The 27,802-nt window shown below is 39.6% G+C and overlaps 1 protein-coding gene across 7 annotated transcripts in view; it reads right to left on the reverse strand.

The window, feature by feature from the left end:
- Positions 1 to 25,571, reverse strand: part of ANKRD44 (ankyrin repeat domain 44) — a 74,150-nt gene extending 48,579 nt beyond the window's left edge. For all 7 annotated transcript variants that reach the window (XM_029959488.1, XM_018071800.2, XM_029959486.1 and 4 more), the window contains exons 1-7: positions 25,489 to 25,571; positions 16,571 to 16,649; positions 10,223 to 10,293; positions 5,779 to 5,979; positions 3,643 to 3,730; positions 1,780 to 1,922; positions 167 to 379 (exon numbers count right to left, since the gene is read on the reverse strand). In XM_029959488.1, coding sequence (XP_029815348.1) covers positions 167 to 379; positions 1,780 to 1,922; positions 3,643 to 3,730; positions 5,779 to 5,979; positions 10,223 to 10,293; positions 16,571 to 16,649; positions 25,489 to 25,524 — 831 coding nt within the window. In that variant the 5' untranslated portion in view covers positions 25,525 to 25,571. The remainder of the gene's footprint in view (positions 1 to 166; positions 380 to 1,779; positions 1,923 to 3,642; positions 3,731 to 5,778; positions 5,980 to 10,222; positions 10,294 to 16,570; positions 16,650 to 25,488) is intronic.
- Positions 25,572 to 27,802: the final 2,231 nt, after the last annotated feature.

Genomic DNA, 27,802 nt, shown 5'->3' on the forward strand with positions numbered 1-27,802 from the left:
CTCTGCTGGGAAGTAATCTCATCCAAACAGTTTAATGATCAACATTCTCAGCATCACTCTAATTCCATCAAGGATTTAAAGCCATGCTGTACTCATTATTACAGTTTCTTCCTGAGGTATGCAAATAGGATAAAGTAAAACTGTAGAGCTGGAATGCAAGTTTTACCTGAATATTAACATCTGCCCCATTATTCACTAGTAGTTCAAGACACAGTGCTCCGTGAGTGGAGGCAGCAGCAAAATGCAAGGGAGTGAATCCATTATTATTGGGCTGATTTACATTAGCACCATAGTCAATCAGCTCATTAACAACAGAATCCTGACCATTGTAACAGGCAATGTGAAGTGCAGTATTTCCATAGATGTTCATTTCATCAATCTAAAATGAGACAAGGAGACATAGTTAAAATTACAGACATCAGCTTAGCATTTTACATAATGCATCATAGACCACAATGGAAATAGTTGGAGGTTCAAACTGTCATAGGGCATATTTCTCACCAGCAAATTTCATTGACAAAATACACTCCCAGACAGCTTAACTTGGAATGCTTTACCTTTACTATTATTAACTTTCTATCCTTCTGGCAATTTCTAAAAGCCATTAGGAAGTTTAAAGCTGATAGCAGGACTATGTAATGATGAAGATGATGAAAAAAATCCTAACAAGCTGCAAAGCTTTTACATGTAAGTGGAAAAGCAAGACAAATAAAAAGCTCACAATCTTTACTTTTAAAAAAATTACAACAGCGACTATTGAGTTTTTGTGAACAGAACCCAGGTGTAAGAGCTCTTTCCATACATTTATTTTGGAAGTGGAATGAAGGAATCTGAGTGAAAGAAAGGTTAAAGTGAACAGCCATTTATGGTTCAATAAGAAACCACTTCAAGTAGCTCAGTGTTATAAAGATGTAATTAAGATTATGTTACTTCTTGATGACCAACTTAGTATTCAACTGCTGTTCTCTAAAATAGGACAAGACAGACTGTACAAGACTCAGACACAGCATGAACAGCCTTCTATGAAATACAGGTGTCTCAAAGATCATATCCCCAGTGGTGGAGAATGTGGAAGTTAAAGCAGTGCTATGCTAGTAATTACCTAATAACAGGCAACACCTATTTCCCTTCAACTTCACAGCCAACAGACTGTGAACGTGTACTTCTGACAATTTTTTGGCATATCAAGTGAGCTGAAGATGCAATGGCAAATGCAATGGTTTTATTTGCCATCTCTGATTAACTGTCTAATTAGTGCAAGCTCTTCTGGTCATCTCACCACTGCTTTGAGGAGATGGCAATAAAGAGAAGTCTGTGCCCTGAAAAAAAGTTATTTTCCACAGTGAAAATAATCCTTCTCCTTCCCTCCATCAGCTACAGAGGAAATATGGGTCCCTAAACTGAAACACCCTGAACTGCTGTCTAGGTAAAGTATGTAGTGGATATGTTAAGAATAACCACACATCATATCAAAGGAAATGCTGAGTCAAGGAAAATTTCATTAGTCCATCTTCTTCTGCAGGAACAGCATATATTTCCTGATTTCTTCAGCAAGGTGGCCTGGAATTTACTGTCCATATCAGACTTTCTTTAATACAGTGTGTTTCCTGACTCTTGAACTAATAAACTACATGAAGCATGAGGTGGTCCAGAAAATGGGACCTCTTTTGTTTAAAAGCTCTGCCAATGTCTTTAGCAGCATCTGTAAGAAAAAAAAGAAAAGACTATCTCTAAATATGGAGAAACATGGACCCTACAAAAGTGCACATTATCACATACCTCCACCCCCAGGTTAAGGAGTTGCTTCACAATATTAATCTGCCCATTGGATGCAGCTGCATGAAGTGGGGTATAACCCTTCTTGTCTTTACAAGTCACTTCTGCACCGTGATTAATCAGTAAGGCAACAACTTCCAGGTGACCTTCAAAAGATGACAGACATTATCAATGAATACATCATCCTACAGCATCGCTTCTCCCAAATTACTGCTTTCTTGCTAATGCACTGCCCTTTCACTGCTATTTTAAAATGCTCCCACAGTTTTACAAGGGGGAAAAAAAAAAGCATTTTTATAAATGTTCCTAATCCTAGGCCCCAGGCCTTGTCAAGAAATCCATGCATTCATCTTCCCCAGATGTGTCAAATTTCTCTTTACTGAATTAGTTTTCCAGTGACTAAAAGAACAAAACCACACTTCTTTTCCATTTCTTTCTCTAAGACTAACAGTTTGTGTTTTAATCTCAGAACAGTGAGCACAGGAGCATGGCAATAAAAGTCTCCCAAAACAGCATCCTATAGATGTCCTCTGCAAACACACCTATTAACACTTCTTGTTTTTTTGTTAGTGATAAAAAAATAACCTTAATAAATTATAAAATGGAGGTACCCTCTTTGCTAGCACCATTGAGGACATAGAAAACTAAATTTCAAGTGCAGGACCTAGGAAACTGCAGAGACAAATTACAAGTGTCCAAAGATAATTAAGCATTCAATAAACTGTGTGAGGGCTTATAGGATAAGATGCTCAGGTCTCATTATCTAAATTCTGTCTAAATTGCACTACAGAATCCTGAATGCTGTCTAAATTGCACTACAGGCTCCTAAATTCCATTGCTAATTTAGGCCTTAGATGTTATCTAAATACTTTTAAAAGTACATCACGAACTTCTGAAAATATTTAAGTGCAGAAGAGACGTGGAATTGTACAGCACAATGGAAAAGCCTTTCACATCTACACAGTGGAGTCCAAAGCTCTCTAGCTCAAAAGCCACATCACAGTTGTTGGCAAGAGCCTTCCCATCTGTCTGTGTGTATCAAAAAAAACACACAATATGCTTTTCTCACAGTTTGAAATCTCCTATTATCTCACTTCCAAAAGTGAGATTTCCAGGATTTAAATCAAGATTTTTGACAGGTCAAATGAAAGAGTTCCTGGCGGAGGGCACACAACTCTCGACAAATTGTAATCTGAAATATAAACTGCTTGGCCAACAAAAGCTCTTGAACAAGCATGACCACTATCACAAGCAACCTTTTTCTAGTATTTTTAAATTATAATGCCTCACTGCAAGAAATTTTCCTTTAACTTGGAAGGAATAATAAGCTCAACTGATTTAATTAAGAAGTATTTGGAAACACCACTGATGTTTTGAACAGATAAATCGGTTGCTCTTGTCCACTCTGGAATAAAAGATGACAATTTGCTCCTAACAGGAAGAAATCACCTAAGAAGCATTTCTTAAGAACATCATAATTTAGCTACACTATAAACTTGGATTTATGACCTTAGTTATCTGCACTTTATATAAAGTAGTCTTTAGCAAAAACTGAAACATAACCTGTTGTTTTTCAAGCCCAAATATAGTTCAGGCTGGAACTACAGCCAGGATAAAAAAAAACAAATTGAAAAAGCAACACAAAAAGCCCACAATTAACTGTCTTAAAAAGGAAATCACAGCCAAGATCTCACTAGCTGCAAACCCATAAATGGACAGAGTTTATTTAGATCTGCTGAACCCTTCCTCTTCAGGGTAATTACAACACTCACTTTCCATGGCCAGATCTGTTCTTGTTCATTTTGAAACATGCCATTCATTTGTGAATAGGAAGTTAAAAAGCAGGAGCAACAGCCCAAGCCTTACCCATGTACGCTGCCCAGTGAAGAGCTCTTCTGTCCTTTTTGTCAAAAGCATTGATGTTTGCCCCCTTGGCCAAGAGCAAGTTCACCATCTAGAAATAACAACAGCAAGTAAACCAACCCTATAGATCACACACAACAGATTATAACAAATCAATCTACCAATAAAGGTGAGACCATAAAACACTGTATTTGAATGATAAATTTGTGAATGACACAAACTGTTCAAAGCCGTGTGCATTAACCACATGCACCAGTGACAGTCACAAGGAACCAGGACAAGTTCTGTGTCCACAGAGGGGGGCTGAGAGCAAGGAGGGGGCTACTACTGCAGTGTGCTTCAGATCCAGCTTGGCAAACTACCTGGAAGAGAAACAGTTTTGGAAGTGAAACTTTGCTGTTAATTTTACTGTTAAGACCAATTTAAGCGGTTTCCTTGTGGACTGGGACAAGGTTCCTCCAGACTGTGTCACAACAAACTCTAAGATCTGCTTGATCTTTCCACAAGGAGTGTCTATCCCTTGCCACACCATAGTGATTTTCTTTAAGTTTCCCTGTGCCTACTGTCTGTGGACAGCACCAGGCTGTTTCCTGCACAGTGCTGGCCTTTTAGACAGCACAGCTAAGAGGTGAAAAGCTGCCTTCCCCATTGTCAATCATTCAACATGAAATGGAAGAAAAATGGGAGGGGGGGAGGGTGAAAAATAAAAAAAGAATGGAAATCACAGTAACTCCAATTTTCAGCTAAACATTTTGAAGTCATAAATTACAGATGGTTGTCTTCCTCTCTTACGCTGTTTTGCCACAGGGATCAATGAATAATAGCAGATATTCAGTCCACATTTCTGATATTCTCTATCCAAAAGCTCAGGAGCTTTAGATTATGATGTTTAGACACAAAACATTACTGTCTTTTTCCTACAGTGCAGTATTTTAAGGGCCAAACACCATCATCTTACAGGAGCTGCCATTCCTCTTCCTTCTTTTAATTACAGTATAACTGATCAACTTTTGCTGACAGAAGCCTATTGCTCCAGTCTAAGAGTTTTTCTTCAATATCTTGATCATCAGGTGTGAAATGGAGCAATGAAGATCACTGTACCCAGATCTAAAGATTCTAGCAAAATCATTTACATAGCAGTTTTATTTACAAAACTATAGTTTTTCTCATATAATTAAACAGTAATTGTGATAAACTGAGAAAATGATTCGAGCTAATTAAGAGAAAAACAGTGTAAGGTCAATATGATCTGAAGAGAAAAGAAAAACAAGTCGTAAAACTTAATTGGGCCCCTATAAAGAGATAAAACAAGTTACCTCCCTTTTACCTTGTGTAGGATTTATAGTGAGAGAATTTTGTTTAGTTAGCTAGATAATAGCACCTTTCTTAAAATTTATAACTTTGTATAGATAACAAGCGAACATCTGCTGAAAGTCTGATTTAACAATGTGTAATGTTTATACTCATGTACCTAACAATGTGTAATGTTTATGCTTATGTATAATGAATATGCATGAAGTAGCTGGAAATAAATGTAGAACAACTGTATTCTTTGGGTGTGACAGGCGTTGGGAGTTGTTGGACCCCTTCCCTGATCACCCAGCGCTGAAGTTGCTTTTATCATATAATAAATTCTGATTGGAAATTGCCCGACTGGGTCTCTGTTTCTCACAGTAATAATACTAGAAGGGTTTGCTTGTGTAAGTAGAAAAACAGAAGCACATTTTCTAGAAGACTAATTAGAAAAGCCGAGTGACTGGATCTCACACAGCTGCACATTTCTTCAGTAAGAGATGAATCCACCAGTTTTCCATTCTTTCCAATCTCTTATTTTCACAGGGCAGTCCAGAGGACAAAAAGCCAAGGACACCCTGGAGCAGCTGGAAGCGGTGGCACAGCCAGCTCTCCATGTCTGCATGCCCATCTCCCTTGCACGCTGGCTCTGCACAGGTGCTTTCCAGCCACTGTCCTATTTCCGCAGGTAGGAAACCTGTCACTCAGTCTGGAAAGCAGCTGAGCAGCAGGAACCGCGGGGGTCAGGGTTGGGGGGGTCAGTCTAGACGCAACCACAGCAGGTCAAGTGCATGAAACGGGAAAACAAATTAAGCCCACGGTCGGTCGGGCTCTTGGGCGGCTCACCTCGATGTGGCCATTGAGTGCCGCGTGGTGCAGCGCCGTCCGGCCCCCGCGGTCCGACACGTTGACGCTGCTCAGCAGGGGGATGATGATCTCCGCGCACTTCACCGCCTTGTTGGCAGCAGCCACGTGCAGCGGCGTCTGCCAGTTCTTGTCCCGGGCGTTGACATCGGCAGAGTGCTTGATCAGCACCTGCACTGCCTCCTGCAACGGCAGCACAGCCACAGCGTGACCACGCAGTCGGAATAAAGGCCCGGCCCACCTGCTCGACAGCTCAGTCACAATGCCTGGGCACGTCACTCATGCACAGCACACATGGCCAGGAGGAGGGAAGGAGAATAACATTTATCAGAACAACCTCCCAGGGTACTGAAATGGCACTGTTCATTCAAATGCCAGAGCACGCGTTACCGCTGCTGCCATTTAGAGCAGTGGCCTCACAGTCCAAATCTCCCAGTTGGATTTGAGGATGTCCAAAGCTGCCTATGAAGAGAGCCCAGCCTGTTCAGTCAATTAAGCTTCAGTACCACAGTCATCAGAACTGTGCTCTCAGTGAAGTGATGCCTTAAGCCCCTAATGTTTTTTATTTTTCTAATATTTGTAAGACTTGTAAGTTTTATAAGTAGTGGAAGTAGATTTTAAAAGCAGCAAACCCCCCCCCTCCTTTGTCCCTTGTCCCTTTCCCTAGCACCCTTGTTTACACATTCCTTAACCCTCTTACCCCATTCTATGCTCCCTATATCAATCCTACCCCTGAATATAACAGAAGTGTTTAGTCTTTTGTCAAGGCAAGGCCTAGATTGTTGGCAGAACAGCATATCACAGAATACGATCAAGAATTAGGTAACTCTGTACCCTTTGTGCTCTGATGAAGAGGAAGGTGGGATGAACAGGGGGTCCCAAAACCCCCAGACCCATTTCTCAGGGGGTGGACCCGGGGCAGACCAGAGTAAAGGCCACAGGGTGGACACATCTGGGATTGGATAGATGGTATTATAAAATGTAACCTCTCAGGCACAGCCTGCGTGCGTCTTGTAACATCTTAGCCTTGGCAAAATAAACCCTTTCTTATCTCACCCCTAATTAACTGCTCTGGAGATTTTTTCAGCACCAAAATTTCACGGCAACAGAAGAAATGGATGTACTTATTTGAGGCATTACTACCCCTGCTGGTGGGTTCAGCCTTGGCCAGCAGCAGAACCATCCCGGAGCTGCCTGGTATTGGCTCTGTCGGACATGGGGGGAAGCTTCCAGCAGCTTCTCACTGATGACACCCCTACAGCCCCCCACTACCAGAACCCTGACATGCAATCCCAATACATACTGTTACAGCAATCACTTATAAACTGAAAAGCATGTCACTTTGGACAGTAAAATAACAGCAAATTGCTGTTAGTTGTATTTATAAACAGGAAAAATGAGACGATAAAGAATTTGTGAAAACAAAGTTTTAGCTTTGCAAAAACATGAGAACGTTGGTGTCCCCAAGTTAGCATTAGCATTCCTTTCCTCCCTAAGGGCTAAGCATAAGCCAAGGGTCTTCACTGTAGTATCCATTCTGTCAGCCTGAGACCAAACAACATCTTTTAAGGTTAATTTTGTTGGTTAAAAATGAATATTTCCCAGTGAGAAAATGTGTTGTTCTCTCTTGAGAGTCCGTCTCACTGGAGAATTCACAATCAGTTCTTTCCTGCTTCTGCTCATGTATCTGCCATTAAGCAAGTCTGGGAGAAAAACAAGTTTTTCTCAAAATTACATTTTGTCTCTTCTTCCTTTTTTCTCCGTGAACAAACAAAATAGGAAGGAACCACTGGGGACACAGTAGCATTCAAGTAGCCTTGTCTGCTAAATACAACTCACATCTGGTAAGTGAGAGAGCCCTAGTCCTACAACAGCACCTTATTCTTTTTCCATAAACTGAAAAGTTTTCTGGTAAGCCCAGCCAAAATTTTATTAATGAATAACAAATGCACACAGTGTATTTAAATAGCACTTTCATGTGTAGAATGGCCCAGGAGGGCGCCTGCAGTCTGTATCAACAGTACATACATTAGTAGGAGTAGTATTTCTTTGTCCTCAAATGATCTCAGCAATTTCATTTTCTACAGCCATCTCACAAACTGTTTTCTAACAGATTTTTTTCAGTTAATGACATTGCATCTCTTACAGCATCAATAATGATATATGGCTGTTGATGTCTCAATAGGATTTTGTTTTTTAAATTACAGGTCTACTATTTTAAAAGTCATTTAAATGTAATTCACTGGAGACCTACTCAGTTGGGACATGAAGTCAGCAGGAAAATTCATGCACTTTTAATGAAAGAAAGAAAAAGTTAAAGGAGAATTTTTAGAAGTAAGTAATAAGGACTGAAAAGCCTGAACTAAAAATATCTAGACTTTTAAAAAATAAAACCAAAAAACCCATTTACACATTTTTGTTTACATCTGTTACAATCTGCTGCTCTATCAGTTTTGGGATCAAAAGTGAAGAGTCCTTATGGAGAACTTTAAATTCTATTGCTTTTGAGAGCATGAGCTTTCCCCTTTTATTAATATAGTCTCTACATATGCATGCAGTGCACAGCTATGGTGTAAGCCTCTGCAGTCAGTGTCTGTAGCTATCCCAAATTATCACAGTGAAATATCTTTACTTTTTCAACTATAAGGCTGAAAGCTGATAACATCCATTAACAATCCTACACAGTCACACCTGAGCGTTGTTGATTTGTAAATAAACATTTAAATCCCTAAATCCCACTTGAAAAATCATTAAGATATAACTAAAAATGTGTTCATGCTTTTAACATGTAAAAAGGATTCAAGAAAACAGATTCGGAATCCTGTGAAAGCTTAATAGTGAAAGGTTGATAACAAAACTTAAAATTTCTTGGTGATCATTCTGAAAGCAACTATACTCACAAGAACTTCACAAACTACAATGAGTCCTACTGGTGAACTCCTAGACCCTTAATTCATCTCCTACTATCAATGTGAGCTATGAATTCACCTCCTGCTATCTACTACTACCACTATTGCAGCTGCACATTTGTTCACTTGTGTAATAAAGTAAAAAGCAGAACTGAAAGAGCCTCAAAAATCCTGTTTCAAAATTATTACCAAAAATAGCACTTATATTATAAATAACAAAGAACAAAGGCCAGGAGAAGAAAGTTACATGTGTTTATAAAATACATAGCAGACCACAAAAAGGCATCAAAGGCACTCCCCTGCTGCCTCACTAATGCACCTGGGTACTCACTGTGAGGTACCACAACTGCCAGCACACTTTCTCATTGTGCTTCAGCTGACAAAGAGTTAAAAACGAGACTCAAATCCACAGAAAGACATACATTTTCTGTTAGGACTGTCACTGACAATAAAAATCATGTACTCTGACACATCCAAAAGAAGAAACCAAGCACGCTGCAATTCCCGCATCAGAAAGACTGTGGCTGTTTTTTAAGGTTCAAGTCTGATCTTTGTTTTCCAACATGGCTTTTTGTATTTTGCTTCATTACAGCATTCATACTCTATCAGATATTCCTTTCAGAGAGTTTCAGTGGATGCCAGCAGCTGGGAAGCTCAGCCAGCAGCCAAACAATGCCCAAGTTCAGAAGCAAGCCCAGGATTCCTGCCTCCAGGCTTGGCAAGCGCTGGGACTGTTACGGAGGTGATTCGAGCCCATCAGTCTCTGGAAGACAGCCACCCACTGTCTCTTTTACAACCCCTCCCCTCATCCCCAGCAGCCAATTCAGTCTGCAGTTGGGCTCACTGTTAACTAAGTATTAGGAGGATAAGAGTAGACAGGGAGGTCTACAATGGAACGCCAAGAATAATGGTGCAGTGGAAAATACAGTCGTGCCTGAACTGCATTCCTGATAGTTATTGCTGCTCCTTTTTAAGACAGCAACAGAAGAGGTACAACATGACGCCAGAAGATTTTTATTTGTCAAGTAGAAGAAATATGGGCAAACCCTCCCTCACGCATGAATCAAGTGCATTAACAGAAAACCTAACGGATGCCTTGAAATGCAGTTAACCAAAACAAACTATGTAATGTGTGTTGGATCACATCCACATCCACTCCCTTCTGGCACATGCACAGCATGTACGCATCCACATGGATTTATTCCTCTTTATTTCACCACTTGAAGATGATGTGGGCACACTGTGGACTCTATCCCACGCCAATCCTGGTCACCTACTCCAGCTGATGGTATGACTTGCTAATGTAAAGCAAGGTGAAAATCATCCACATTAAGGCTCAAAAGCAGCTATAACTAACTTGTAAAAGCTGGCCTCCAGCTGCAGTGCTACAGGCCCTGTACACAGAATATGCTTTCCCTCTCTGCCTCACCATGCCACCTACTATGGCTCTCAAGGGCTTGCCTTTCCCCCCAGCATGCAGCTTATGTGCAAAAGCAGGGTAATCAAATCTTACTCACTTCACTTCTTGAAGCAACTGCTCGATGGAGAGGAGTCAGCCACATATTGTCCTTGGCATTAACACGAGCGCCTGCAAATAAACAGCAGAGGTTACATCCACACCTTGGGTGCCACACCAAAAGCCTTGCCCAACTGCTTCCTAGTAACAGGAGTTGAGCTGTATGTGGCACTCTCAGTGCTCCCCAGGACTCTCCTGGCACCCTGCTCATCTTGGAAATACATTTCCAGATATCTGATAGATAGGAGCTGAAATGTGATTTGGAAAGAAAGGAAATGGATAGGTAGGACTATTTTTACGAATCGCTTTGTTTACAGGACACTAAAGAAGTAAGATTTGTTGCAAGTAGTTATGTATGTATATGTGTGCCTACATATACACATTTTCTTAGATCTACTGATACAAAGTGAAAGAGAGCAGCCCTTTGCTTCGAGCACTGCTGCTGTGTGAAGATAGAAGGAAGGGAACTATCCTGAACCGCCTCTTGCCTTCAGCTGCATCAGGCAGAACACTAAAAAATGACCACTTCCCTGCTTCACAAATCGTGCTGGGATCAAGAAAACACGATCAGGAAATGCTCAGGCTGGGGACAAAACTGGGCACTTATTACATCAGGTTCTGTGAGTGTCACTCAGAAAACATCAGAAGGCAAGGGATGAAGGAGACCACCTGTTTGCCTTCTGTGCAGTTCAGTGCTAATGGACGCTCTGAGAAAGGCAGCTGCACAAGAGGATGGGTTTGGGCTGGCTTGCCAGAGAAAAAGGATAAAGGAATCATATTTAACTACAGTGGTTCTGGCTGCCTGTAGACCAAAGGGAGTTAAAAAAAAAAAGAATCCTCTACCTTTGTGTAATAAAACAGATTTGTTTGCAGGAAATATTAAAGCTATTCACTGATGTGACATTGCAGAAAGGAAATTCACTGATCAGGACTAGAGAAACTAATTTTAAAAATTTTTTAAATTTTAAAATATTGTGCCTTTCAGGTCTGCAGGTAGCAGCACTATTCTGAGAACAGTAGCACATGCAGGAAAAAAACCCATAGAGAAGCACAAGTGTCATGCACATAGCCTGGATGAGCCTCTGAACTTCATGAACAAAGGGGTTCTTAAGCTTCATTTTGAACCATAACTTAAATGTGTACAAAAGCCTGTAATTAATAAATCCCACTCTCTGAATCAGAATCACTTTCTGAGAGGTGATTCTCAGGGATATTAAGATGCTTGACTTTGAATCATAGTGTTTATTGGGAATTGTGCTAGATAATCAGAGAAAAAACAAGTTCTTGCATATTTCCACAAGTCAGGATGCAGTTTTTTGGCTGCAAGAAAGAGAAAGCCACTTTCATAACTATTGCAACAATTAGAGGCAATCCTCCAAACTCACCTCAGAACCTGGTGGTACAACATGCCTTCTGGGAAAACACCCTTTAGAAAAGACAGCAGTTTCAAAGAGTTTTCTAATAAATCTGTCTAAGCAAGGAAGCTATTATGTTATTTTATCTTCCCGAGAAGGCCATTACAGTTAATACACATTAGTACCCTGCCTTTTTCCTGCACTAGAGATATGTGAGGCAACAACCTTCTCCACTATTAGGAAGCTGACACCTGCCTTCAAGGCACCTTTGATTATCCTGACTTGGTCTGGTAGGGGTCTTGGGGATGCAAACTGCCTAGATGAATTCCTAGTGATTGCCACCAAATACCTCTTTTTGGGGTTAGAAATTTATTTTGTATTTGCCTTGGGGTTTTGCCTCATGTTCTTAATGAAGGTTTCTTTTGCTTTACTTCTACTGATTCACTAATTCCTAGCAGCAGATGGTTGCAAATCAGAAAGGCTTATGTGTGGAGTAGCAAAGTGTGACAAATATATTATTCCTCAGTATTCAACAACTCCAGTGGCACTGGTATGAAGATGATTAGAAAACTTAGCAAAGTGTCTCCATCAGTAGTTATTCATGCCCTTCACTGATCCACTTACCCTTTGAGAAACTGAAATAGTTGCCAAGAAAGCAGCTAAAGAAAATAATAAAAGGAAAACAATAGCAGTATAAATAAAATAACACCCAGCATGCTATCAGCCTTTTCTTTCTCAGCTGTTTCTTTACCTCTCTGTGCCTCTTTACGTGAAACAGTGAAATTGCTCTTATGTATCTAATTCAATGCATCAGTTGAATATGTTTCTGATTTCTGTTTTTAAGGAGCTACACAATTCAGCTGTTGCCTGTTACAGGAGCTGCTGTTGTCCATTTAGTGAGGTTGCACATTTCCTGAAGAGACGTTTCAAAACATTTCTCCCTGGCCTGCCCATTTCCTTCACCAAAATTCAGCTTTTGGGTTCCCAGCAGTTCCTTCCAGTCAATGGTTAATAACAATGAAAATTTCACCAACACTGATGCACTCCTTTGGGGAGAGAAAATACCTGCCATTTTAAGGAAGATCAAGCAGAGGCACCCAGTGAACAATGCTCATGTTTTCAAGGGTGTCCTGTACACTCCAGGAACTTGAGCATTCATCCTGTGACAGCCCAGGGGCAGCTCTTTGAAAGCACTGAGTAAAGTGCTCTAGAACGTGCTAATGCACCTACAATGAGCTCTGTACAAAAAATCAGAAGCCTAAATTTTCAAGTCTATCCCACGACACTTCCTCAAAGTCACTCAGAGATTGAGTGTCCCTCTCTCTACTCTGGACCAAGTACCTTAACAATATTTCAATGCACTTCCTACAGTACTTTGTGAATTAATCTGTGTGTTTATAAGCACAAAGAGGACTGATACACACTTGGTGTATATTGTGTCCTTCATAGTACAATCTTCCTTGAAAATATAAGTTGCTTTAAAGATTTCACTTAAAATCCTTTCAGGTAGCCACAGCACCCATCCACCCATAAAATGTCCACTTTACAAAAACTCTTCAGAGAAAACCCTTTTCTCAGCCCCATCTTCTGCACTTTGCTGTTGGGAGGGCTCGTACCCCTGAGCCTGAAGGAAAGGCTTAGCTGTAGGGATTTGCCCTGGGAGGCTGAAGTAGACAGCATAACATATAATGTTACCAATAAAATCAAAAGAGAGGAAACTTTCTGTGTTCCACTTTTCTTTAATAGGTCTGGTTTGTAATCTTTGCTATCTTTCACTCTCAAATTTTTCTGCCAAAAGAGAAAATAAATCTGAAATTGCCTTCTGATTCTTATGAGATCTGAAATAATTTGATGCTGGCTTTCAGGACAGCATCAAATTATTTTAACATCTCTTTACCATAACCAAAGTACAATTTTCCATGCAGCACATCTGCCAAATCCACATGTCTCTAATAAACCTAGATTCCACAGTCTAAATCTCCAAAATTAGGGATGGTCAATGAAGGAAGAAAACTCTACTCTTTAACCTATTAATGTCATCATTTACATGCACCTTTCCAACTCCTGCTATGAGACACAGCAATAGGCCCTCACAAATGTAAGGATATCTGCCATAACTTCTTGCCAAGAAGCTCAGAGTTTTCAGGATTAGTAAGGCATGGTAATATTTCCAAGATGGCAAGTGCCTTGGTAGGTAACAAGGGGTGAGGGACTGAGCTCAACCATTAGTTCCCCAGGTACCAGCTCAAAGCCCAGGATGAGGGGAGGCCCCAGCATAGATGAGAATGGAGCTTGGGTTTGCCCAGACAGTTGTTCTTGCACATCCATGACTGTGTCATCAAACAGAGCTTCATTTATGTGAGGTGATTACCCTGGTCCTTCTCCTTTTTGACAGAAAGGAGGTGAAAAAGTGCTCAAAGCTCCCTGCTTTCATGTAGCCTGGAAAAACAAAATGACAGCACATTTCCCAAGTTTGAACCATATGATTATGGATCAGACCTTTGGGCTGCTGTAAATCTATCTGCCTCTGACATTTAATGGGCTGGGGTGATTCATACCAGTTGAGGGATCTGCCACTCTATCTGCTGTATCAGTTCCAAACAGATTCCATTTCAGTGGCTACCTAGAAATCCATTTCTGGTCTGTCTCCAACAACCTGAGCAGAAATTTTATTCATTAGACACCACATGTATTTGTGCTGCCACCAGTTCGTGGGCTACAAATATCAGAACGTGCATATTTCATTTCATTTCTCTCCCGAGCCCTGTGCAAAATGCAATACATTGATACTCCTCCTAGTTTCTGCTCATACTGAGACTATTGCTTGACAACAGCAAGCATTTTTGCACTTTCCCTCTCTGAAAACACCATCTCATTTTAAGTCAGACAAGAAAGTTTTTCTGCTTATGTAACTAAATTTGATGTTCAGATTAATCTTTTATAATATGTTTTTACTAATACAGTTTACTGAATGAAGAGGTGAAGCAAAGGAAGATGCTGCAGTTGTCTTTGTAGTCTAGTTCATGAAGAGATCACAGTCACAAAGAGGTGTTTATAACAATTCAACCTGTTCATCCAAACCTCAGAAACCTCCAAACTTGCTCTTGGATACAAGTACTCATGATCGTCAAATAATGGAACATCAGATATTAAAGAGCAATGAACAGGTAGAATATGCAACACAAAATTAATTTTGATTCATGCTGAGCTAATTGGGAAAGATCCACATAGTTCCTGCAGACTGAACACCAGCACAGTCCCACTGACACAAAGTTCAGTTTTTAAAAGCCCACATTACAAGTTTTTCACACTCTGATATATCAAAGAACCCCAAGATATATCACCTACATTTTATGCTGTTGACCAGACAAACCCTACAGCCCTGGGATGACATTTTGGCTGTCAGGTGCTGGAACTAAGTGTCCCAGAGGAACACTAGAAAGCCTCCTTCCCTTCTTAGGAATGTGATCCAAACCAACAATGTTCACCTGGACATTTCTGGATGCTATTTGGAATCAAGGGACAAATGGGCAAAACAGCTTCCCCTATATCTTTATGAGGATGTTGCCTGTGCTGCTACTTGCAAAACTTTTTCTTTTTTTTTTTTTTTCAAAAAGACATTACTTGTTCAATCTTCTCACACCACAGTGGAATGGGAGTATGAGACAAACAACACACACTGCAAGAACACATGTACAGATGAAGCTTATTAACTCTTACCTCCCAATGTAGAAAATCATGTTTGCACTTAGCACATTGAAAACCCACCCAAGCATAACCTGTCAGTGGAGCAATGTTCTTTCCAACTATTTTGCTGGCAATCAGGGTTATAGCAGAAAAGTCTGATGGATGATGCATGTCCAACCAGTTACCTCCATTAAGCAATTAGGCAAACCAAAAATTCCCCCACAATGAACAGAGGAAACACATAGCTACAGCAAACTGAATTCTCATTTTCTGCCTTCTCCAGGTGTGGTTAGACTGGTAAACCAAAGATACATGTTTGTGTGGTGTGGGTGCACCCATCAACAGCCTGATTTAACTTTGAAATTGGCTGGTGCTCTGAGCAGGGGGCTGGATCAGGTCATCTCTAGAAATCCTGTCCAGCCTGAATTATTCTAGGATTCAAGGTTGGAAATTAGAAGGTGCCTTGCAGTCACAGGACTGATAATTCTGAAATAACTTTAAAAAAAATACATAACTAATTTGAAGAGGCAGACCAATAATTTGTGAAACCAATTATATAGCAGGGTTGCCTGCAAGGGGTTAGACATTTGTACCATAAGGTTCCTTTCAATCCCAAATTCTTAAACCACATAAGCTTTATTCTTACAGTTCTCCAGTTTAGAAAAACACTGCCTTTGAAATTTGCAAGCACATCCAGGAGTTTGCCATGAATTATGTGCACTTCTTGAGAGATGTCTGCTTTATGCTTTGTTCTGACATATTTTGATCATGTTTTTTTGCCACTATAACAGTTGGAAAACGTGTTTTGATTTGTTGTTGTTGTTCAGATACATCCTACTGCACAGTTTCTAACATCCAAATAAACTTCCTGACTCTTAGAATCATATTTCTAATGTAAATACCACTTAAAATTCATTTAAACTAATTTATAACTTTTTTCTATTATTCCATAATAATTTTTGCTTAACAGGAATTCTTGGCTTGTACTCCAGGATGTGAATCCACGTTTCAAATACATACTTCAGCAAGTTTCTGAAGCAAAAATACTGTCAGTTTGAATGCTTTAAAAGTTGTTAAAAACTAGTTACTTTGTTTATTAATTGTGCTCAGTCACTGTGCATATTTTATAATTGTATCACTAAATTGAAATATATTTTCTAAGCTTGAAACATATGCAACCAACTCCATGAAACTCAGAATATATAGGCACTGCCCAAAATTCACTTTCATATGCTCTGCTGGGTATTCCTTGTAGCTTTAAAATTAGCTATTTTACCAGTTAATAACAGTGAGGGTCACCACCTTACCTGACAAAATGAGAAGCTCAATGATGTCTGCATCCCCCAGGAATGATGCCACATGAAGAGGAGTTCGCTTCTCGGCATCCTACAAAACCACAAATAAGTGCAAACATTCATGTTAAAGAGCAATGCATTTGTACATATTTATTTGCTGTGTGCGTTTCTGTTTACAATTAGAAATGCAATCTCACTGAAAGAACAAAATTCAAGATCTCAACAACACATTTCCTCCCAATAATCCTCAGCTTTTTTTTATCACTTGTTTCCATCACACCTTGCAGAGACACTGTCTTTACTCTGATAGCCTGTTTACAGGTAGATCAAATCAAATCTAAAATGAGGAAAAGGCATCATCCCTGTGTCTCTTTCCCACTCTTAAGTATCACAGCAACACAACTGAGATGTCTCTGGATATCAGACTTTGTAATGCAGTTTGCACCAACAATACAACAAGACACACAGAGTCTTCAGAAGGATAACTTGGGAGAATGGTTTGGAACCACACCCAAGGTCAGGATGTAATCCTCTTAGTCTATAAAGGTCTTTGTATACCATTTAGCCTGGTTATCTACACAGCAGCCCCAAATGGGCACGTGCACTTTGATCCTTTAAATATAAAAGAAGAAAATACTACTAGTCAAATCTGTATCTTTAAACCTAGAAGAACTGCTAATTATCATATATATAACTTCTGAAATACCTCTACTTTTATTTGATTTCTGTAATTTTGCACATTAAGGAGTCCATTTTCAAGATTTTCTTTTCTAACTTCAAGGGGTATAAACACAGTGTTTAAAAAAAACCCTTTCTTTTATTGCTTTGCTCAGATGATTGCAGAACATAGGTCTTCAAAAGAAACTGCTAAAACATTATAATATGGGCAACAACAATCACAAGAACTGCTAATACTGCTCATTGTGCTATTTCATCCCTGTTTTCAGTCCTAAATGAATTTCATTTTGGTTTCTTAACCACAAAAATAAGTTCTAAGAGACCTTATCAGTGAAACTTATTGCAACTTATTAGCATTAAATATTGTAAGCTGGTAACAAATTCAACACTTCCTGCAAACAATACCAACAGAGAAACCCTACCAGTGTCCCTGAAGCAGATCTCTGAGCCTGTCATATAAAATATCACTTTTACCATGACCAAGAAGTCAACCACCATAAGCTATTTTGTAATACCTTTGAAGTATGCTAAAAACGTGGACAAATCAGTGCAGCAGAAGCATTTGTCATTTGAATGTTGAAAATAATTTTCCAACACTGAAAGGCACAGAGCCACTGATCAACCAGAATAATTTAATTGTTATGGTTTTTTAAGTATATATAATGCATATAGTCTGCAAAGTCTGCTCCATTGCATTTTGATCTTTCATATTGGGCATGCACATAAAACACTCAGAAGACAGATTACATAAAACCCAGGCTGTCACAGGTCAGAGAGGAAGGTATCTTGCAGAACTTCACCTCCTCACATGATAGGTAAATTAAAAGAACGTTAAGCAGTGTCCATCCAGCAGAGTCCTCGCAGGAACCAAAATAACAAGCTGGATTCTCTCACATGCTCAGTTCCTAACCCCTAATCCACCACGAAACAGCTCTCACAGGTACAAGTGCATATAAGACTTTCCACAAATATTCTGTCCTATGGCAAAAAATATGCTAAGACTGATCAAACCAGAATCAGTTTTATTTGGGTTTTTAGTTTGCTCATTTCAATGCACAGAGCTCTCTTTATACAATGCAGCATTTGTAGCAGCCATCGTACCTGTCAGTGACAAATTCTGTGACAGCTTTTTGCAACACAGCCAACTTTGGCAACAGTCAAATGCTAATGATACAAGACCAAGCAATTTTCTGCATCAAGGAACCAAGGTTACCCAGTGCTTTATTGATTATAAAGATATTATGTAGTAAACTGTAAATCTGATGAGAATTTGATAACAGAGATGAAAGGACATTAAATAGAAAACTAAAATTTTTATCCTTCCTGTAACAGGAATAACTCTCTGTAAGCTTTCTCAGCTTTCACTTTTTAAAATCAATGCAAAGTCCTATCATATTAAGCAAGAATCAAGTTTCCAGGGAAAGTTGGGTTTAGTCATGAAACTGAATTTAAGCTTCATTTCTCCAAGAGGAAAAAAACCCTAAAACTTCTCCGTTTCTCACAACCAGGCACAAATCAGAGTTCACTTTCACAGAGAGTCCTACAGGAAACATTTTCTGGAGTTTGGCAGGGAGAAGTCCACACACTACACCCACAGACAAGCATGCAGATGAGAAATTCAATTGAGGAACATCCTCAAGTTCCTGTTTAGACTCTGCACAGGACTGATGCAGAAACAGAGAAACTGAGGCATCTCCCCAACTGTCCAACCACACTCACTGCATCCTCCTCAAAGCTGTGTACCACTGCAGCCAGAATCACATCACCCACTGCCTTTCCATCTGGCCCATGCCCTGACATCTTTTCAGCTACAGACATATTTGTCACATGATGGTGGGAACAGGAGCACAAAAGTAAATCAGTAATGATTTAAAGACTGAAGGCTACAAACAGAGGGAGAGGACTAAAATCTGTCCTTTCAGGAAAAGGCTTGGCAGAACCTCAAACCTCAACATACGTTATCAAGGCAAGGAAAGTAAGTGGAAGGGGGAGAGATGATAACACGGTTACAAATAGCATTAAGATGAATAATCAGACCTGCTTCAAGTACAGTTCTCTGAGGAACAAAAGGTCAGTAAGAGACAGTAGATAAACTGTAAACAATGGTTAGAAAATCATGCTGAGATGAGATAAACACTCTTTTCAGTACCTAAAGGAGGCCTACAAGAGAGCTTGAGAGGGACTTTTTACGAGGGAGTGTGGTGATAGGACAAGGGGGAATAGCTTCAAAAGGAAAGAGGGCAGGTTTAGATTAGATACTGAGGCTAAATTCTTGACTGTGAGGGTGGTGAGGTATTGGAACAGGCTGCCCAGAGAAAATGTGGATGCCCCAATCCCTGGAAGTATTCAAGGCCAGGTTGGATGAAGCTCTCAGCAGGTGTCACTGCCCATGGCAGGGGGTTGGAACTAGATGATCTTTAAGATCACTTCCCACCCAAACCATCCTATGATTCTATGAAAACTGTTTTAGTAACCTATCTTAGTTCACAGAAAAGATGATGCTGCATACTAACATTATCTGTATGCTTTTGTTTGTTTTAAGTACAAAGAAAAGAAATTAAGACTCTAACAAACAGGAAATCGGTGACAGAAGGCCTCAGCATGAAAAACACTCAACACATACTTAAACTGTTCAAGTGATCACAGTGACACTGATAAGACCCTTCACAGGCTTAAAGTTAGACTAGTCCTTAAGTGCTTTATTGGATCAGAGCCTTGAGGTACATGAAGATTAGAACAGTGAACTGAATGAATCATATCAGCACATGTAACATATGCAGGCACATTAAGAAAAGGGCCTACATTTCCTCCTCAACACAGCCTACATCTCAAGGGAGATAATGGATTTGAATTTTGAGATCAACTGCAGCTGCTCAGATCAGGTGATGCTTAAGACAGAGTTCCTTACTATTAACATATAAGTGCAACTGCTGCAGAAAACAAATGTATGTATCCTTCCTTTGTAACCAAACTGACTGGGCAGCTAACAGGAATAGCTGGAATTTACAGAAGGACTTTAATGCACCCCAGAAACCAAGTTAATGAAGTCTTTGGATTCCCACCACCTTCTGCCAGAGATGTGCCTGGGTGGCAGAGTAAGGCATGTGAATGGCTACAACTTCCACTGATAAAGTCTAACCAGAATAATAACAGAAAACAAACTTCCTCCTCATTCCCTCCATTTACAGTTGTTACATCTGAATACACCTAAATTTAAACAGCACAACCATTATAAACCCAAACATTTAGATACAACTTGACTTCAGGAATATTCAATATTGGCAACTGTTAGGAACTACTGAAGAGGCTAAAAGCATATGAGCACCTACTTTGTGAGCTATTTACAACCATTCCAAGCCAAAAGCTGATGGTGTACCAAGAAAATATCTGCTGCTTCAAGGATTTTTTTCTACTCATACATTCTTTTATTAAAGGCTGTAATTCACAGAGCAAATGGAAGTGTTTAACTGTGAGCACCAGCTGAAGGGGAAAGTCAAGCTGTGTAACTTATGTCTCGCACTCTTTCTTCTGCTTGGTAATAATCGAGTTAAGGAATTCCTATCTGAAAATGCAGATCCTGGTTCCATCACCTCTTATCCTCACAGTCTTCAGTTTGGCCTCAGAAACAAATATTTTTCTGGACTGAGTCTTTAGTTGCCCATGAGGTAGAAAAGGTAAATACTTTGATCTCCTAGAGACCAGAAAAATTATCTGCTCTTTTTCCCCACATTTAACACTTGCCTTCTGTAAGGCTGACGGCAGCTTTCATGCGAGAAAAAGATAATTTTAACAACTAATTACTAATTCTATATTGAGACTGTAGGAACTGTTATCCTAATGAATGGAAATATTCTAATGTTTATGAATATTCAATGTAAGACTCAAAAGATAGACTTAAATAACTCCTCTATTTTTACAAACACAATATTAACTTTTGGGGGACCTGGGGGGAAAGGCTGAAGGCATGGGAACGTACATCACACGTAAATGGATGGGAAAAGATTTAGAAAATTCAAGTATTTCAGGCTGATATTGCTGCCTTGCAAGAAAATAATGCAGCTACAGCCAAACCCTGCCATGAGGCTTTGATGGCCTATACATCCTTAGCGGTCTCTAACATTCTGGGGACACTGATAACATGAGTCACCAGCACAGATATATATAACGTAGTAACCACTAGTATACTAACATGCTGTTGCAAAGCAACCCAGATTTCAGACTCTCAGTCTCTCCAGCAGAATCTTTTTCACAGTTCAAAAATTTTCTGTACAAAACATAAAGAAAAAAATTCTAAAACAAAAAAAAATTAAGTCATGCTAGTTACCTTGCATTGCAAGCATCAATGTAATTTCATATTCAATTTCCTTAATTGAGAACTGTTCATAATATCTGTAGAAAAAAATTGTTCCTATCACTTCCCACTTAAAGAAACAGCGTATCAAACAGCACTACTAGAGGCTAAATACCACTGGAAACACAGCTATTACCAAACACCAAACTGTCATACTGTGTCAAAGCAGAAGCCTTTCCAACTTCTTGACTAAATCCTCCAGAAGACTTTCCAGCACAGCATAACTACATCTTAAAGAGGAGCATTTAATTCCAGCATAGCTTTATTCTCCTGCAAGGCTCCACGGCGCCAAAAGGAAAATCATGATTCCTTGGATGAGAGCAGAGATGAGGGTCTGGTATCCCAAGGTAACTGAAATACCACATTACAGTCTCTCTTAAGTCCCAAGTCAAATGTGTCACTCTAAATGACAAGCTGGTCTTCACTTCAGCTATCCCAAGCATGCAAAGCCTTTCAGACTCACAATCCCAACCATGTGTGCACTTGTACCCTCAAGCACTTATACCACCTCCAAAAATATGCTTAGCAATATTACAGAAATATATATATATAAATTTTTTGTGTGTGTGAAGACCTGGATGAAGCCTGAATCCTCCTGACAAAAGCAGTCCTGCAAATCTATGCCTTACCAAGCAGAAAAATGTGTAAAAGAAGTAATAAACAGCATACATACATACATGTCTCTCCATAGTGAGATCTTTCTTGCCCTCCTCACCCATAATAAACATTCACACAATTATCTCTTGATGCTGATGAGCAGCAAGAAGCATCTGCAGCTTCTCCAGCTGGCAGAGCATTGAGCAAAGAGGCTGCAAGGATCAAGCCCAAAAGGCCATACCAGCAACTGTGCCCCAGCAGCAGAAACAGAAGCACCTATGTTGTGGGAAAGCAAATGTTGCCTTCAACAGTCTCACTGGTGGAGTGAGGTAGCACACCAGTTACTTTCCCAAAAATAAAAATCCAGAATATCCAGAAGATATTCTGGAGACATCGAAATTTTAAATATATTTTGGGTTTTTAGGGTTCTAACCAAGAGAAAACGCAGGATTAGGGGATAAAAAAATAAAAACAGAGGGAATTAAATGTCTGGTTTGGCTTGCAAACATCACATTAGTTATAGGGAAGAATACTGGAAGGGGTTTTGGCTTTTTTTGTTTGGCTTTAGATATTTTGAGGGGAAACTGGAAGACTAAGATGAAAATGGAAATTTCACAGGAAGATTTCAGTTTATAACATCACACATAAGAACTAGACTTTGCAGATGTAGGGTGCTGCACAGCTGTATGTATTACAAATCCCAGATAACAAGGGGTTACAACTGGATCCAGAGTAGTCCCTGGATTCTAGGAGTCATTCTCTCCCACTCTTCCCAAAGTAAAAATAGCACCCTAAAATATCCCCACCTATACACACAGAGCATGATCACCCTACTATTTCTAAATGTACCAAACAGCAAATGTAGACAATGCCTACCTGAAACTAGTCTGGCAGTCTAGATAGTGCAACCAATATTGCAAATGTCCTGGGAAAACAGGCTGCTGAACACTGCCCACAGGCAGACCACATTTCCCAAGGAAACAGTGCACATTTGGTACCCCATGGTAGGGAATTGCTTACCCAGTATAACAGCTAAGGATAACAGTGTCCATGGCCTCAGGGTGCACGTGCTCCCCCCAAAGCACAGCTGGGGACTGGAGAGGTCACAGTGACAATTATGGTGGCAGAATGAACTAAACCCACACTTGTAAGCCAAACAGTCACAGCTTTCACTGTGTTGCAACGTGGAATTCACAATTATAGCAGCATCCAGAATGTAGCCATTTCTATCAACATACACTTCCCAGCTTGGAAAGATAATAATTATTTTACCAGACCAAAAAAAAAAAAAAAAAAAAAAGTAACATGCTAAACTTCTGATTTCCTCCAAGATTTCCTCCAAATTCTTTCCTGAGATTAATTTTCTCTTAGGAAGTATGCACATACATTCCTAATTTTGTGGAGTTTCTCTATGCGCTTTTTGTTCTATCTTCCAAATACTTCTCTTGCTGCAGATTCCAAAAAAACAATGTTTAAAACTCCAGAAATTCCCAGAGCTTGCTACAAACCAGCCTTTTATTTTGTATCCTTGTCCTACCTATATTTAAACTATTCCAGTGTTAATAGAGCCAACCAAAATGATCAACAAAGGACAAATCGCTGCCAAAGTGTCAGAGTTTCCTCTCACGTGAGCAACCAAACACTAACATGGAAGTAATTAAAAACACCCTTAAAATAGAAACATAAGCACGCAATGCAAATTGCCAGCTCACAGCACAAGGGAGGGAAATCTTTTGGTCTTTCTTTAGTGATATTTTAAGCAATTAACCCTTGTCTGCAGTCACTATTCAGAGCACAATCTTCAAGTTTCACGTTGACCAGTATTTTTCTAATTGCTCAAAAGAAAAGGTTTGTGTTTTGCTCCTGACAAAATAGCTGTTCAGGCAAAGCATTCTTGGATGGATTTTGAGTATTGTAAATAGTGTTCTGGGCAGACCATTCAAGTTCAATGACTTTTTTTATTAAGTACCATGGTATTCATCTGCAAAATATGTATTCCTCATCTATATCACACCTGACAGCTGAGAGCATCTCCCTGGCAACCATCACTACACACTTGCAGCCAAAGGATAGAAAAACATTTGAGAAGCAGGCAATAATCTTGTGCAGGAAATGCTATTTTAAAAAACAACATGAAATGCAGAGGAACTATGACATTCACCTAGCTTGTTGTGGGGTTTTTGTTTAGTTAGTTTGGGGCTTTTTGTTTGTTTTTTTTAGACCAACAGCAAAAACAAATAAAGAAGAAACTCAAGAGAAATGATTCTTTAACAAAGCACTTTTAGGAACTTTTAACAAAACAACCAGGTACTGATAATCACAGGGAAAGCCTAATGTCAAGGTCCTGGATCAGATTCCCAATTTAAAGCAGAAGCAAGTCTTTCTGCTCTTGAAGCAAATGGAGTGGAGCCCCAGTCAACCAGATCTGTAGGATCATTTCTCCAGTTCCTTTCAGCAGCTCCGAACCAACAGGTTAGACCCACTACCTGCAAAAGTTTCAGTGCCAAGACTAAACCAAACCAAGTGCTGGTGTTAGCTATAAATAAACTGAAGACTTTATGTCAGAGAAAGACATGAAGGAAAGGAGGGTTGATTCAAAAGTCCAGGAAACACCTGGAAATCATCATTCTGCTTCTGCTTTATATTCTCACCACTTTCAGAGGCTGCAGATTGTAGTCAGGACTGACAGGACTCTTAGAGTATGGATTTAAGTTAAAATTGAAAAGGGGGAAAAAAATATCCAAACTTCTGCAAAAAGATCAAGTTCAAATGGAGATATTTTCCTCCAATACCAAACTACTTAAATACTACTACTTTACAGCTGCTTACCATTCTGGTTAGAGTAAGCCAATCTCCAGAACAGTAATTCCTCTGTGGTCAAATTATGGCCAAGATTCTGCTTCCTTGCTCTCACTGCTGAGACCTATGTGAAGCTTTATTTTAAGCACAGTCAAATGCTGAATAACAGTTCCTGATCTGCAAAGGCTCTTCACAAAAGGAAACTCTACAGAGAGTAAAAATATGCAGTTTTCAGCTGTTTTCATTCATTTTCTCAGTCAGAGAAAAAAAGTGTCCCTGACTGACCTGCACATTTGGAATAATTACCATACAGTAAGAAAATTTAAAGTCAACTGTTGGAGACAATTATATTTCAGACTACTGATTAGGATTCCACTGAAGTCCCAAATTTCTTACTTCCAAATCATTTTCATTCTGTGTTAATTACGAAGGACATTTTTCATTGTAAGAGCCCATAAGCACAGCCCTCATGTACCACAGGCACATAACATGCCCAGTCACATACCAAGGCGTTGACATCCTCAGTTTTGTAGATCAACATCCGGATCTCTTCTGGATCACCACTGAAAATCGCCTGGACCAGTGGCGGCTGGAAAAACAAAACAGAAGAAGCAGCATTACAGGTTTGTTTATTTTCTGCTTAAGAGCATCTTATTCCTGCTAACATTTACTCATGTTGCCTCCAGACATTTTATGATCCCAGCAACAAATCACCAAGAGTATCTCATCAGTAAGAGCTATCAGTTTGCTTGAGGATAAACTGAAATCTCGGCATGTTTGTACATATAATGAGTGTGTGTGTGTGCACAAACAGAGACCCCCATTAGAATGGCAACTTTTGTCAACAACATGCAATTAGCCCAGATGTTCTCCTTGGCATGTAAGGGGGAAACTAATTACATCAGATATTGCTGCATGTTTGCTGTTGGCACAGATTAATGGTCATGCAATACACATTTAGAAACAGAACATTATGCAGATAATGAATTTCTGAGCAATTACTAAACATCTTGTGCTTTTTTTACCGAATAAATATGCAACAAGCACAGTTAATTTTAACCACCCAAGAAGCAAAATAATTATCTTATTGTTCCAAGTCTGTTATTATGCTATTATGGATCGGAATGCATAAATAAATATTCGGGCATACAGGAGAAACAATATGCCACACTCATTCCTCTGGCAGTGCTGGCGTCACCCAGCAGTGGGAGGGAGCTGCATATGCTCAACTGTCCCGTTACACGTCCGGAGCTGGCAATGTCAGTCCTTCTGGCTACGGTTGTTCTGGACCCCCAGCAGCAAATGTTTGAGTTATTAACCAAGCTGGCAAGACATGACCCGCTGAAGTAAAAGAATAAAAATCTTGCTGCTGGAGATCAGAAAAAGAAGGGGACAAATTACAAAGATCCCCATTCCCTGGAGCAATTGCTGAAACAGGAGATGGCCCCACTTGCACCATGACCCCTCCTGAAGGCAGCGTGGGCACCCCCCAGTCACACTGCCCACCTCCAGGTTGTCTCATGGTCCTACTGGCAAAAACAGAGTTTGTGGTGCCATGCAATCACCAGAATCTAAAATAACCCTGCAAAATGGAAGCATGCATGCCTACTTAAGCACATAAAACCACAACAATTCTTGAGACTCTCCAGAATTTAACTCTCTTGTAAACAGGTTCTCTCAAAATTCACAAACAGGCTGAAAGAACAAAGAAAATACCATTTCCCCTCCTATCTTTTCACTGCAAAATTCATCAAGTTCAAATGTGGAAAATACATTTCTAAGTTAATGATGTCTATTTTAAGACATATTAATCCCTTATGTCCTTGAGAAACAGTCACACTGGAATTTAATTCTTGCCACTCCTCTAATGGAAAAAGGACTAAAGCAGCATCTCTTATCACAACTGTCTGCAGTCTTATGGATTGTTGTGGGTGTTTGAAAAAGAAAAAAAGAAAAAAAACCCAGCATTTCACTTGACCCATTTAGCATGTTTCCTTCCCAGCCCATGTCAAAATGGCCAGAGATACTATTACCCATTGAAGGATGCTCAGTCTGTTCCCTTCTCTCCTAATACTAACAGCTATGAAGAATCAGTGAGTATTTATGAAATCACAATGCTCACACCAAAATATTTTCATTTCATGTACATTTATAATAATATTTAAATTAAAAAAAAAAATAAGAGGAAAGCAGAGAACTCCTCAATTTCAAGCTGAATGGCAACACAACCCACTGGCCAAGCAACAAATACCCCCAGCAGCTTGGATTAGTCTCTGAACTCATTTGCAGGGATGCCCAGCACTAAACAAAAGATATCAGCCAGGCTCTGATGGCACTTCAGCTGAGACCTCAGACATAGGTAAGAGAAAAAAGAGAAAAAACCCTCAAATTTCAGATCTATTGGATTTAAAAAAAAAAAAAAAAGAAGTTCAAATGCTGTTACAAGTGACATTTTTCTTTTAAAAGGGAAAGAGTAAAGTACTCTTCATTGTTACATTAAAAAAGGGAGGAAGATCTACAATAATACACTTTGACCCGTTATCCCTCTGCCAGAAATCTGAATCAGAGGCTTGGTTTTACAGGAAATGCTTGACCTTTTTAATTAGTACCAGCTACTTAACACAGAAAGCAGATTGATAATAACACTGTGTTCTTTAGACTTGTAAAATTTTTATAAGATCCTCATCTCAATCTATGTCCACCACACCATGGTCATATCTACCTGCAGTTCCTTATATCAAACCCCAGTATTTATTGTGCCTCTGAAGCAGGTTATAAGTCTCACACCACTGCCACACATAATCTTTGCTGACAGGAGA

The sequence above is a fragment of the Manacus vitellinus genome, unplaced genomic scaffold (assembly GCF_001715985.3).
Source record: "Manacus vitellinus isolate BGI_N305 unplaced genomic scaffold, ASM171598v3 scaffold_20_pilon, whole genome shotgun sequence".
Classification (NCBI taxonomy): Eukaryota; Metazoa; Chordata; class Aves; order Passeriformes; family Pipridae; genus Manacus; species Manacus vitellinus.